This window comes from Rana temporaria, chromosome 10 (assembly GCF_905171775.1).
Source record: "Rana temporaria chromosome 10, aRanTem1.1, whole genome shotgun sequence".
Classification (NCBI taxonomy): domain Eukaryota; kingdom Metazoa; phylum Chordata; class Amphibia; order Anura; family Ranidae; genus Rana; species Rana temporaria.
Window position 1 is genome coordinate 58,872,171 of NC_053498.1, and position 14,812 is coordinate 58,886,982.

At 46.2% G+C, this 14,812-nt stretch overlaps 1 protein-coding gene across 4 annotated transcripts in view; it reads left to right on the top strand.

The window, feature by feature from the left end:
- SIK3 (SIK family kinase 3) overlaps positions 1–14,812 on the top strand; it is a 281,667-nt gene that overhangs the window by 188,707 nt on the left and 78,148 nt on the right. For all 4 annotated transcript variants that reach the window (XM_040327664.1, XM_040327667.1, XM_040327665.1 and 1 more), the window contains exons 13-14: positions 392–547; positions 1,997–2,067. In XM_040327664.1, coding sequence (XP_040183598.1) covers positions 392–547; positions 1,997–2,067 — 227 coding nt within the window. The remainder of the gene's footprint in view (positions 1–391; positions 548–1,996; positions 2,068–14,812) is intronic.

Below are 14,812 nucleotides of genomic sequence, written 5' to 3' on the forward strand. Positions count from 1 at the left end.
GCATGGTTAGAAGTACCCATGTAAAGAGCACAAACAATTAGGAGATGTGCCCAACCCACTTAAACAGATATAAAAGCAGGTACACTTACCCCCAGAATTCTGGAAATACAACAGGTGGACACAGCGTGCAAAGCACAGGAAGGTCCCTGACAGTAGATTTGCTGATATCACATCTTTATTTACATAATTGTAACCTTTCTGTTCCATTCATATATTATTTTACTGGTTACAGCAGAGGGAAGATGGTAAGGATGGTCTAAAAAGCTATTAAAATGTGGGATTGCACGTACTGTTGGGTGACAACTGGTGCGCAGTGCTTGAACAGTCAAATGTATATTTCTTTTTGATCCTTTCCTGATTTTAATTTCTTTAATTTCTTTTTTACACACAGGAACAGTCCCTGTTGCAGCCTCCAACCCTTCAACTTCTGAACGGCATGGGGCCTCTTGGGCGTAGAGCATCTGATGGAGGGGCGAACATCCAGTTACATGCGCAGCAACTCCTGAAGAGGCCACGTGGACCATCCCCACTTGTCACAATGACAACTGTGAGTGCTTGGTGGTTGATTTCTCTCTGTTAGGTACATGAATACTAAAATATGCATACAGATACAAAATAAACCACTTATGTGCTGGTATTGCCTGGGAGTTTGATCACAGCCATGTTTACTTTGCCTCTGTCAGTCACATCTATGACTTTTTTGAAAATACAATAAACATAATCATATATTTATTTGAAGTGCACGAGTCGGATACAGGGACAGTTCTGGTGTCTGCAATGTTCTGAAAAGTTAGATGCAGCATTAAAGCTGGGTTCACATATATCCAAATTAGATTTCCTTGCATCCAATTCGCATGATAGACAAGTGTGACCCGCTCTCAATGGAGATGGTTCACACAGATCCGAGGCAGCCATGGTCCGGATTGCAGAAGGGTGCTCTGTGTCTTTGGGTCCATTTCAGGTACGAATTCAGGCAAAAATTTGGACCTGATTCGCACCTGTACCTGTGAACTGGGACACACCGGACCACATGCTGTGAACCACAGCCGCACGTGAACCCAGCCTAATGGGCATCTACTGCAGGGCTTAAAATTTCAAGTCCTGAGCTACCAGCCAGGCCTCAAGGGTTACTCGTCACAAGTTGCCCCACCTTACCCTGCCCTGACCCTAAACACGCCCTCATAATATATCTCATGAAATGACACTTAAATGTTTTACGCAGAATTCAGTTATAAACCTAAATATTAACAACACCTTTATCCGTGCCCACCAATGCAGCATGTGTCCACCATGCAGCCTACCTGTACAGGGGAGGAGAGGAACAGGAGAGCCCCCCAGATGATCAGAGCGCAGGGAACGCAGCGATAACCGCTTTCATTTCTATTTCTATTGCCGAGTTCCCACCATTCAACGTTCCATGGCCGGGGAACTTTGACAGATTGCTTGTCCTGGATGGGTGATCTGTCTATCAAAGTCCAGGGACCAGGTGGAGGGGCTGTATGTGACGGCGAGCAGCGGCTAACAAAGCAATGTGAAATCAAAGCGGTTATCGGTGTGTTCCTCGACTCTCTGATAATCCAGGTGGCTCTCCTTTCTCTTCCCCTCTGCGATCACAGGATCACAGTGCTCGCCCTCCTGCCCACCCCACTCCCAGGTAGCCATAGGTCGCCATTCCTTCGCAAAATGTGATAAGGCGAGTGGAATTTTTTTTTACAAAAGCCTTTTTTTTTTTTTTATAAAATATTAGCAGCTAAACACAACTTCCATTTCCATGTACTGTATTTATATTCATTTATGGTATAAATAACTTGAAGCACACAGATATTTTACTACGGTGTCTAGCCTAATGCTGAAAATGCCAGAAAATAAATTAATTGTACAAGTTTTAGGCTAAACAACTCTGCTCTCAGGACTTGGTAAAATCTGAACGTAGAGCTTTGAAAGAATAAGGTTTTTTTTTTGAACATCTATTTTTTTGTTTTTCTTTGTGTCATAGGCAGTACCTGCGGTTACCCCAGTGGATGAAGAGAGCTCAGATGGAGAGCCTGACCAGGAAGCTGTGCAAAGGTAACCAAGACTTCATCCCAAATGTTTTTTTTTATGTCAATTTTAAAATGGTATAAATAATTATATAAGGTGCTCAGATCTTATCATAGCCACTTGCATCTCTATATAATGAATTTGAAGCCCAAAGAAAGCTGCATCCATATAGGAGCAAATGAAAGAATTGTGATCTAAAGGCAAGTCTTTATTCCAGCAGGAGAGGAGCAATCTGTATTGGGTTATATATCTCTCAGAAAAGCTACCTTTTTAAATAGGTCCATCTCTGCTGGTGGCAGCTTAATTAGTTATGCATCAACCAGTGGAACATATGCTGTATTTTCAGTATCTAAAGTTTTGAAAGGATGGGATAGAGCTTGTATAGTTTTTTTTTTTCAAAATAATTTTTTTATTGATTTAGAACTTGAGGAAGGCAAGTAAAATAATAACAACAACATAAAGCGATTGTGGTCAATTCCACATAAATAATATACAGTATTCCCAACAATTGGGACAATGAAATTAAATATCAACGGTTCATTTATTATAATAAAAGGCATTTCCACAAAAAACTTCTTCTCTTGTTGTTGAATGACAAACTGTGCAGAATCATCACAGAATGAGGCCCAAACCCTGCAGTTCATTTTGTCTTCCAAGGAACAGAGGAAAAGGGAAAAAAAAAGACACTAGTAAAGGAAAAAAATAGAGGAAGGTAATTAGGAGAGATGAGCAGGTAAATATTTGAAAGGAGGTAGAAAGGGGATCCAGGTTGGCAAGGAACTTCAATAAGCCATGTGTGTAAGCTAAGGTTTAACTAGAGACCCATCTGTGAGACGAGCAGAGACGCCCCTTCGTCAGATAGAATAAACATGTGTACCAAAGTCTCCACGTTTTAGAGTGCTTTTCATGCTTATTCTGCGCCGTAAGGACAAAGTCCTATAGTTTATTTAACTCAGAGAGACTGGTCCACAGGGACCACAATAACAAAAATGGTACGTTAACAAAGTTTACAGTCATGAATAAAGTCATACAGAGAAATTCCTATCAACTTAAAGAACAGACAGTAGGGTAGAAGGCCCGTATAGGTTATCAAGCCCGCAAGGGTCTTAATTAGATCTGTAGCGGTCATGCAAATATGAGATATGATTCTGTGTGTCTGGGGAACGGGGGCCCCAGGTCTCCTTTGTTCCTGTGGCCACAGTCTCCCCTCCTATTTTCACCTTTATCATAGAAAAGAAACAAAAGATACGGTGTAGTACCGTAGTGAAGGAAAGTCCGGGCTGTTGGGCCCTCATGAAATCCAACCTATAATGGCCAGAGGGATCTGTCAATTCCGCGTATGTTATCCATCTCCCCTGGGTGCTAAAGTGAATGCTTGGTAGAGTCCTGCGGCACGAAGGTCAAGGAATTTTCTGTCGTGTAAGACCAGTTCAAATTGGGGGTGGCCAATCACAGGTCTTAGAGGGGAGTTATGGGCCGAGAGGGCGGATTTCGACATTAGCAAACAGCAGCTGTGTTACCTATCAGGCGGTGACGTTTGATCTTAGGTGGTAGAGTGGGGGTGCACCAGGGTGCCCTGTGAAGGGGTACGTCGCATTGGTCCTGTTCTAGTTGTGTCCACAACTTGGTATCCTTGTGTCGGCACCAGTCCAAAAGTCTGCTAAGATGGGCTGCATAATAGTATAGGCGAACATTCTGTAATGCCAGGCCCCCGCGTAATTTGGGGAGGGAGAGGAGTTTCCTATTTAGGTGTGGGTGTTTCCCTACCCAAAGGAATCGCGTAAAGGAGGAGTGTACTTGTTTGAAATAGTCCGCGGGTATGTGAATTGGCAGGGTTTGAAGGAGGTATAGAAACTTGGGCAATATTGACATTTTGAGGATGTTACAGCAGCCGAGCCAGGAGTGGAGGCCACTGTTCCATCCATCCAGCAACTTTTGGACAGTTTTCAGTAGGGGAGGGAAGTTGAGTTTAAACAGCTGGGATAGTGAACTAGGTACATACGTTCCCAGATACTTTAGGGCTGTGTCGGTCCATTTTAGGGTAAATCCATCCTTGCGCCGAGCAAGGAGCTGTGGCGGTATCCCCACCCCCATGGCCTCTGATTTGGTGAAATAAATCTTTAGATTGGAGAGTCGGCCGTAGGCGTCAATCTCGCGTAGGAGGTTTGGCAGCGAGACTACGGGGTTCGAAAGGGAGAACATAAGATCGTCCGCGTAAGCGGAAACCTTGTGATGTGTTTCAGTGGCGCCTATACCAGCAATGTCGGATGTGGCACAGGAAGGGCTCTAGCGATGGCGTGGATAGTAGGGGGTGAGAGGGTGCATCACTGTCTAGTCCTGTTCGTAACCGGGAACGTTTCCAAGAGAACTCAGTTTGCCCTTACCCTGTCCGACGGTGTCGTGTACGCAGCTGTCACCCAATTCAGCATCTTATCCCCCAGGCCTATGTGTTTTAACGTTCCGAAAATAAATTTCCAATTTACATGGTCGAACGCCTTTTCGGTGTCCGCACCGAAAAATACAGTTGGCGTCTTGTTATTGACCGCTATGTGAAGCAGATTTAGGACTTTGGTAGTGTTGTCTCTAGCCTCTCTGGTTGGGACAAAACCTACTTGGTCCAGATGGATGAGTTGATGTAGATGCAGTTGCAGTCTGGAGGCCAGAATCTTAATAAAGACCTTAAGGTCAGAGTTCAGTAGCTCCCGCATTGAGCCGGGTCCTTGCCTGCCTTGGGGATAACTTCGATTTGCGCCTGTAAAGTGGTGTTGTGGAAAGCAAGGGAAGGAAGGAGGGAAATATCAGACCCACACAGCCGTGGGGGGAGGTATTAACGGGAGACCAAGCTCCAAGAGGGGGAGGAAAGGGAAGTTAGGAGGCTGTCGCTAGTGTGAGCAGCGAAAGAAAGAAAAAAAAAAAACCTATAGTAGCCCTATTGGCTAAGGCGCTCGCCAGAGATTCCTCTGGATATTGTGTGCAGTCCTAAGTGGGAAAGTGGATAGACAGAGCTGGGAGATGAACCCACAGCCCCCCCCCCCCCCCCAATCCATCCCCGGCAAATAAGAAAAAATGGTACATGAGCCTATTTAAAGCTTAGCAGCAAGCTGGCAATTAACCACTTCGTTACCGAGCCTGTTTTTCAGATTCAGTGTTTACGAGACTAAAACAGTTTTTTTTGCTAGAATATTACTTAAAACCCCCAAACATTATATATATTTTTTTTTCTAACACCCTAGAGAATAAAATGGCAGTCATTGCAATACTTTTTGTCACACCGTATTTGCGCAGCGGTCTTACAAGCGCACTTTTTTTGGAAAAAATTCACTTTTTTAAATTAAAAAATAACACAACAATAAATTTGGCCCAATTTTTTTATATATTGTGAAAGATAATGTTACGCCGAGTAAAATGATACCCAACATGTCACGCTTAAAAATTGCGCCCGCTCGTGGCATGGCGTCAAACTTTTACCCTTAAAAATCTTGATAGGCGACGTTTAAAAAATTCTACAGGCTGCATTTTTTGAGTTACAGAGTAGGCCTAAGGCTAAAATTATTGCTCTCGCTCTAACGATCGCGGCGATACCTCACTTGTGTGGTTTGAATACCGTTTTCATATGTCAGCGCTACTCGCGTATACGTTCGCTTCTACGCGCGAGCTCGTCGGGACGGGGCGCTTTAAAAAATTTATTTTTTGCTTTTCGCATTTATTTTTAATTATTTTACAATTTTTAACACTGAAATAAATAAAAAATAAAAAAATTATCACTTTTATTCCTATTACAAGGAATGTAAACATCCCTTGTAATAGAAAAAAGCATGACAGGTCCTCTTAAATATGAGATCTGGGGTCAAAAAGACCTCAGATCTCATATTTGGGCTTAAATGCAAAAAAAAAAAAAATAATTTGGAAATGTCATTTTTTCAAATGACAAAAAAAAAAAATGTCTCTTTAAGAGGCTGGGCGGGACTGACGTTTTGACGTCACTTCCGCCCAGCAGAGCTATGGGGGACGGGCGAAGGAGATTTTTCCTTCAGTCTCGTCCCCGCTCAGCTGCCGGATGGTCGCGATGCCCTCCGCCGCTACCGACGGCTCCGGTAAGCGGCGGAGGGCGCGGGACAGCGGCGGGAGGGGGGGGGCCCCTCTCCCGCCACCGATAACGGCGATCGGAGACCGCCGTTATCGTGTACAGGACCGTCGGCACTAAAGATGGATACCTCAGTTGTGGCAGCAGCTGCTGCCGTTACTGAGATATCCATCTTTAAAAACAGGACGTCATTTGACTATGGGCCAGTAACGAAGTGGTTAACATTCACGATATCAGGTCTCAACATATTAAACGTAGTAAGTAACTGAACCATTAGCAGCAAAGGGTAAGGGAGCACAGTGCAATTTGGGCTGGAGCTGTGTGACCCGACCCTGTCCCCATCACCCCCCCTGTGGCTTTTGCTGATCTGTAGTCGGCAGACAAATGTGGGTCCCAAAACCATCATGCAGTCTGACAAGTTTCCCCCATGAGAACTGTACAGTGCCCCCCCCCCCCAAAAAAAAGAAAGGGCAGTATAACTCCACCGGTCTCCAGCTCACCAAGTCTGTGTTCGACATGGAGGGTAGTGAGGCCGGACTCACCCAGGAGTGTCCCGAACCCCCCCCCGCATGCCAGGATGGGGCATGGTATGTACCCCGCAATGTTAGGTAGCAGGAGTCTGGCCTATCTGAGCCGCTGTGGGTGTCACAAGAAACGGCCAGGGCGTCTGATCCAGGGGTCCTCCCAGGCCGGGGATCCGTGGAGGGTGACCGTGGGGTGGATAAAAAAGAGCAGGGGGGACACAGAGGTATCCGTTGCTATATACAAATGGGGGCAGGGAGTCAGTGTCCCGAGTAGCACAATCGGGTGCTTTCAGCCATGCGGGGGGGGTCCAGTCAGGGACTGGTGGCCCTGGGCCTACTCACATGGCCCGCCTCCCCAAGCCGACCAGTTTCTCTGTCTGCCTCTCTGCAGGGGATCGCGGTGTGCGGAGGCGCCTGATCTGCCCAGTTGGCGCGGGAGAATTTGAAGCCAGTCGGGGACCGGTATTGGCTCCGTGCCCAAGAAACGGAACAGCTCTGGCAGATCCATGGCAGACTGGAGCGTGAAGGCGCCTGGCTCTCCCCGTAAGGTCACCGATAGGGAGTACCCCCAGTGGTAGGTGAAGCCAGATTGTTTGGCCAAATCCAGGAGTGGTCGTAGCAGTGCTCTGCGCCGTAGTGTTGATCTGGAGAGGTCTTGTAGAATTCTGACCTGCAATCCATTCACCTCCACGTCCCCATGCTCCCACGCACGTCTCAGTATGGCCTCCTTTTGGGTGTAGCGGTGGAACCGGAAAATAACATCCCGCATAATTGACCTCTTTAATTAAAAAGATGGTCAGATACGCTTGAGCAGGAAAATGCCTGCCTACAAATCAATTGATCGGAGTGTGTACGACAACCTCTTCCTCTGAGTTTATTGATAGGACATGTACCACAAGTGAAAAGCTTTCATGGTGCAATATTGTTTAATAAAATTCTTAAGAGTATAAAAAGTTAGCCGAGTGGCTACTCATTAAAAAGTGCCTAACCCGGCACTGGGGCTGCAGGCTTGTCTGGATGCAGTGCCCTCCCACCTTTGTGGTGGCGTGCGTTCCACCGGCCATTATCGGTAACCAGATGGATCGGAAGTGGCGTAGGACAAAGACACGTGACCAGGTACCACCGCCGACGTATGTTTTGTTTGTTTACGTCTTCAGGAGGCGTCGCTGGATGTCACGGTATTTGTAGTTTGAGCGAAAGGGGGGAGTGATTAGTGGACAAGGAAAGTTTGCCAATAAGAATGCAGTCTCAGTGCCAGTTTACATGACATAATGCTAGCAATTGCTGGCGTTGCATAAAATATATACTAATTTAGCACTCCTTGGTACAATCTAAGATAAATAATAAAGTTTTGACACTCTTAACTGCTTGCCGACCAGCCGCCGCAGGCAGGTCGGCTCTGCTGTGCGAGATCACGTAGATCTACGTCATCTCTGACGCCGACACGTGTGCCCGGCGGGCACCCGCGATCGCTCATTACAGAGTGAGAACCGGGAGCTGTGTGTGTAAACACACAGCTCCCGGTTCTGTCAGGGGAAGAAATGCCTGATTGTCTGTTCATACAATGTATGAACAGCGATCAGTCATTTCCCCAAGTCAGTCCACCCCCCTTCAGTTAGAACACACCCAGGGAACATACTTAACCCCTTCCTCGCCCCCTAGTGTTAACCCTTTCCCTGCCAGTGGCATTTTTATAGTAATCAATGCATTTTTATAGCACTGATCGCTATAAAAATGCCAATGGTGTCAAAAGTATCCGAAGTGTCTGCCATAATGTCGCAGTGCCGATAAAAATCACTGATCGCCGCCATTACTAGTAATAAAATATTAATAAAAATGCCATAAAACTATCCCCTATTTTGTAAACGCTATAACTTTTGTGCAAACCAATCAATAAACGCTTATTGCAATTTTTTTTGGGGGGGGGGGGGTATTTGGGGGATATTTATTATAGCAAAAAGTAAAAAATATATTTTTTCGAAATTGTCGCTCTATTTTTGTTTATAGCGCAAAAACTAAAAACCGCAGAGGTGATCAAATACCACCAAAATAAAGCTCTATATGTGGGAAAAAATGGACGCCAATTTTGTTTGGGAGCCACGTCGCACGACCGCGCAATTGTCAGTTAAAGCGAAGCAGTGCCGAATCGCAAAAAGTGGCCTGGTCTTTGACCAGCAATATGGTCCAGGGCTTAAGTGGTTAATATAGTTATTACATTATTTAATATAGTCCTTACTACATTTAGTAGATTCATGAATTACATCAATCGGAAACATTTAAAATTATATAGTTAATTGGTTTACCTCACCATTATTTGATATTTATAGTAATTCTTGCCCTTTTATATAAACTATGTTGTTCTGCATCCGTGTCATACCTCAACATAAAGATTTGTTGGAGAAACTTTGTGAACAATCAACATCATGAAGGCCAAGGAACACACCAGACAGGTCAGGGTTAAAGTTGTGGAGAAGTTTAAAGCAGGGTGAGGTTATAAAATACCCCAAGCTTTGAACATCTCAGGGAGCACTGTTCAATCTATCATCCGAAAATGGAAAGAGTATATCACAATTGCAAATTTACCAAGACATGGCTGTCCACCTAAACGGACAGGCCGGGCAAGGAGAGCATTAATCGGAAAAGCAGCCAAGAGGCCCATGGTACCTTTGGAGGAGCTGCAGAGAGCCACAGCTCAGGTGGGAGAATCTGTCCACAGGACAACTATTGGTCGTGCATTCCACAAATCTGGCCTTTATGGAAGAGTGTCAAGAAGCTATTGTTGAAAGAAAGCCCTAAGAAGTCCCGTTTGCGAGAAGTCATGTGGTGGACACAGCAAACATGTGGAAGAAGGTGCTCTGGTCAGATGAGACCAAAATTGAACTTTTTGAATATACTTTGATCGAAACCATTCGATTGCAACTCTCGCTGTATGTTTAGAGTCATTGTCCTGCTGGAAGGTGAACCTCCACCCCAGTCTCAGGTCTTTTGCAGACTTTAACAGTTTTTCTTCTAAGATTGCACTGTATTTGGCTCCATTCATCTTCCCATCAACTCTGACCAGCTTTCCTGTCCCTTCTGAAGAAAAGCATCCCTACAACATGATGCTGCCACCACCATGTTTAACGGTGAGGATGGTGTGTTCAGGGTGATGTGCCGTGTTGGTTTTCTGCCACACATAGCATTTTGCTTCTAGGGCTAAAAGTTCAATTTTGGTCTCATCTGACCAGAGCACCTTCTTCTATATGTTTGCTGTGTCCCCAACATAGCTTCTCGCAAACAGGACTTCTTTTGGCTTTTTTTCAACAATGGCTTTCGTCTTGTCACTCTTCCATATGGCCAGATTTGTGGAGTGCACAAATAATAGTTGTCCTGTAGACCGTCTCCTACCTGAGCTGTGGATCTCTGCAGCTCCTCCAGCGTTACCATGGACCTCTTGGCTACTTCTCTTATTAATGCTCTCCCTGCCTGGCCTGTCAGTTTAGGTGGACAGCCATGTTTTGGTAGGTTTGCAGTTGTGTCATGCTCTTTCCATTTTCGGATGATGAATTGATCAGTGCTCTGTGAGATGTTCAAAGTTTGGGATATTTTTTTATAATGTAACCCTGCTTTAAATTTCTCCACAACTTTATCCCTGAACTGGTGTGTTCCATTGGCCTTTGGGATTTGGTTTCACTAAGGTTCTCTAACAAACCTTTGTGGGTTTCACAGAACAGCAGTATTGATACTGAGATTAAATTACACACAGGTGGACTCTATTTACTAGTTGGGTGACTTTTGAAGGGAATTGGTTCCACTAGGTTTTAGTTTGGGGTATTGGAGTAAAGGGGGCTGAATACTAATTCATGCCGCATTTCAGATATTTATTTGTAAAATATATTTTGAAAACCATTTATCATTTTCCTTCCACTTCACAATTATGTGCCACTTTCTGTCGGTCTATCGCATAAAATCCCAATAAAATAAATTTGTTTCTTTATCATACATCACGGGACACAGAGTTGGACTAATATTCATTATTTACCGGGTTATACGCCATCTCTAGGTGAACACTTATAGACAAAGTCTTAGACAGGAAGCTCGCCCCTATTTAACCCCCCCATACAGGAAGTACTTTTTTCCAGTGTCTGCAAGGTGGATGGGCACATTTGTTGAACTCTCTGAGCTCCAGGTCTTTAGTCCCAAAAAACAGTTCCTACATGAATCAAGCGATTGACCAATTGGCTCCATTTGAAGAAAAGCTCTTATGCTTAAATAAATGGTACCCGAGCCTCGCAAGGATCCTGTAACACGACCTTTGTGCACTGGACTCTGCGTAGTGGAATCTTGGACACCACAGAGCTAAGGTTTTACTGCAGGGTGCTGTACAGGTCCAAGGGAGTGGACCCTAAAACATGAAAGGGTACCTAGTCCTTAAAGGTCCTTAAGTGATGGAACCCGCCGTGATGGGTGAAGATTGGGCCCTTTCTAAGGCTGCCCTGTGCCTGGGCGGGTAAGTAAAAAACCCTTATTTACTTATTGTGGGGTGCCCCAGTGATTGTAAAAATCAGTTGTGCTAGCTAGAGGCTGGACACCTCTGTGTAGTGACCACAGGGGGGAGTTTGGGCTAGCTGTGGGCGCATGCAAACGTTACCTTTTCTTTATCGTACATCACGGGACACAGAGCGGCATATTCATTACTATATGGGTTATATGGAGTACCTTCAGGTGTTGACACTGGCAATCTCAAACAGGAAATGCCCCTCCCTATATAACCCCCTCCCATAGGAGGAGTACCTCAGTTTTTACGCCAGTGTCTTAGGTGTTGGTCATGGTTTAGCTTGCCTCCGCATCCTTGGGATTAGGTGAGCTACCGGTTCTGTCCAAAGGCCTCAGCGCTAAAGTGGTCAGTAACCGGACCCCAAACCCTTGGGGTATAGCCCATAATGCTTTTCTTTTTAGAGAGCTGGACCCTGGGCCCAGAACTTAGAAACCTTTGGGTGCCTAATGTTTCTGTTGCCAGAGTGCTATATGGGCCCAGGACAGTGGATCCTTCATAGGAACCCAGGGCCTGAAGGTCTAGACATCCCCACGGAGATGGGGGAAGATTGGGCCTCTTGCTTGGCAAAGTCCTGCGGCATGGAGCAGGTAAGTGAGGGGAAAACTTACGGAACTTGGTTCTTAGCAGGTTTTTTCTGGGGGGTCACAGGGGACATGCCTAAAGTTATGCGCTGCATCTGGCAAACTAGTCGCATATCTTAATGATAGGATGGCTCTATGTGTATTATTCCCCATAAGAAGTGACCTCCCTTGTAGTGTTGGAAAAGCATTTGAGTGGGGCCTGTGTGATATAAAGTGTATGTGTGTGTCAGAGAGCTGTGCTTACCTGCAAGCCTCCAGGCGATGCTCCATCAGTCTTCCTCCTCAGAGCCTGCAAGCAGGCAAAACGCTGACCTCCTCGTGGTTCCAGGCTGGAGCAGAGAGGCTCCCTTCCCCCCAACCCCCCCCCCCCCCCTATCGGAGGGCGCGCGCGCGCACGTGTTATAGGCGCAATTCGCGCCGTTTAGCTGAGGGGGGAAGGGCGGGTCAGTGGTTTAAGGAAGGGGCGGCCCTTCCTTTTTCGTTCCAAACAGCTCATTCTATATATTGGAACTGGGGAGGAAAGACCAGAGCGGCAGCACGGGGCGCCGAGGACACACAGTGGCCAGAAAGGATATTGCAGTCTTCAGAAGACTGTTTTCAAGCCTAGAAATAGGCTGTTTCTTTTCCATCTCATAGTTTTTCTTTGCAATACTACTCAGGGGGACAGAATGTTTTTTCTTTCCTGGATTTGAAACAAAAACGAAAAAAAAAAAAAAAAAGTCATCTAGGGGAGAGGAAGCATTTTTTATCCCCCAAACAGGTGTTTGGGCAATTAACTTTTATAGTTCCAAATACCAATAGGTAGCAGGTGTACCTCGGTATTGTACCATGGCATCCGGGTCAGAGGGTACAAGAGGTGGGGATTCCCCCAGAGAGTCTGAGGTCTCGGACAAAGCTATGCCGCTGCTTTCCCCACAGGGAGCCTTGGGGCCATCGGGATCTGGGGCTGGAGCTGGCGCGGGTCAGTCCAACCCTAAGATGGTCACGAACGAGGTATTACTCACCTCTTTAAGAGAGATGGAGAAAAGAATGGGAAAAATGATAGCCACAGCTATGCGGGGCAGTAAACGGATTAGATCTCCGTCGCCCGAGCGCGGACCCTCAGAAGAGGAGGTCCTTTCCTCAGGGGAATTGGACGACCTCTTGGACAAGGACCAAGTAGGTTCAGGGATCGAAGATCCGGATACAGAGGAGTCTGGAGCAGTCTCCCAAGGGGAGAGCTGGTGGATTCAAGCCTTAACGGACTTGGTCCATAATGCATTCAACTTGCCAGTACCAGATCTCCAGGTATCTACGGTTTCAGCTTTGGGCTCACTGAGGGCGCCTCAAAGCAATGCAGTATTTCCGATCCACCCTCTACTAGAGGGAGTTTTGTTCCAAGATTGGAACAAGCCAGATAAAATCTTCTTACCACCTAAAAGATTCTCTGCCCTATATCCTATGGAAGATAAATTTTCCAAGAAATGGGCTACTTCTGCAGTGGACGCAGCCATCTCATGTATTAACAAATCATTAACATGCCCTGTAGAAAACATACAGGTATTCAAGGATCCAGTTGATAAACGCTTGGAAGCACTACTTAAGAACTCCTTCACTACTGCAGGGGCAGTAGTACAGCCAGCTGTGGCTGCGATTGGGGTTGCTCAAGCATTATCGGATCAAGTTAAGCAGATGCTTAAACTTATTCCTGCCCAGCAGGCAGAAGAATTTTCGGATGTCCCTAGGGCCATATGTTTTTACAGTAGACGCAATTAAGGATTCTATCCAGCAAGCGTCACGTTTATCGTTATCCCTTATCCATATGAGAAGACTCTTATGGTTAAAAAGCTGGGAGGCCGAGCCCCCATGCAAGAAGCTCCTGGTAGGGTTCCCCTTCCATGGAGGACGACTCTTCGGAGAAGACCTAGATAAATACATTCAAACCATTTCAAATGGCAAAAGTACTCTCTTGCCAACTAAGAGGAAGTTTCAGGGGCCTGCGTTTAAACGACAGTACTCCCCTGGGCAGGGGCCCTCTAATGCCAAACAGTATCGACGGCCTCCTGCGAAAGCAAACTTCGGCTTCAACAGCAAATCACAAGGACAGGCTGCTAGAGGCAGAAAGCAGTGGGTTCGCAAACCAGCAAAACCAGCCCCCAAGCCGACCTTATGAAGGGGCGCCCCCACCCACGAAGGTGGGGGGAAGGCTGCGACTCTTTTCAGAGGTTTGGGAAGCCAGCATTCCCGACGAGTGGGTACGGTCTTCCGTGGCCACGGGCTACAAATTAGATTTCCTAAGGTTTCCTCCTCTTCATTTCCAGGAGTCGAGGATTCCAAACGATCCGGAGAAAGGAGCCGCATTAATGTCTGCATTAAATCATCTACTTTCCCAGGAAGTAATAGTAGAGGTACCAGTCCTGGAACAGGGGCTAGGTTTCTACTCCAACCTATCCATCATCCCGAAGTCCAATGGAGATGTCAGGCCAATTTTGGACCTAAAGATGGTAAATACATACCTAAAGATCCGCTCATTTCGGATGGAATCCGTGCGGTCAGCAGCTACCACACTCCAAAAGGACGACTTCATAGCGTCCATAGACATAAAGGATGCCTACCTTCATCTTCCAATTTATCAGCCACATCAAAAATATCTACGCTTCATGGTGGCTTTGCGTCACTTCCAATTCGTGGCGCTTCCCTTCGGGTTGGCTACGGCCCCCCGGGTGTTCACGAAGGTCCTAGCTCCAATCCTAGCCAAACTAAGGATCCAAGGGGTCACGATCCTAGCATACCTGGACGACCTCCTAGTCATAGATCACTCGTCTCCCGGCTTGGAGCGAGCAGTGGCCCTCACGGTCCAATACCTCGAGAAGTTCGGCTGGGTCCTAATTCGAGAAAAGTCCGCTTTCCTGCCCACAAGGCAGTTGGAATATCTCGGCATGAGATTAGACACAGAACAACAAAGAGTGTTTCTACCTCTGAGGAAGGTCAAAGCCATCAAGGAATTAATCCTACTGGTTCTAAGCAAGAAGGAACCGACTATTCGCCTATGTATGAGGTTACTAGG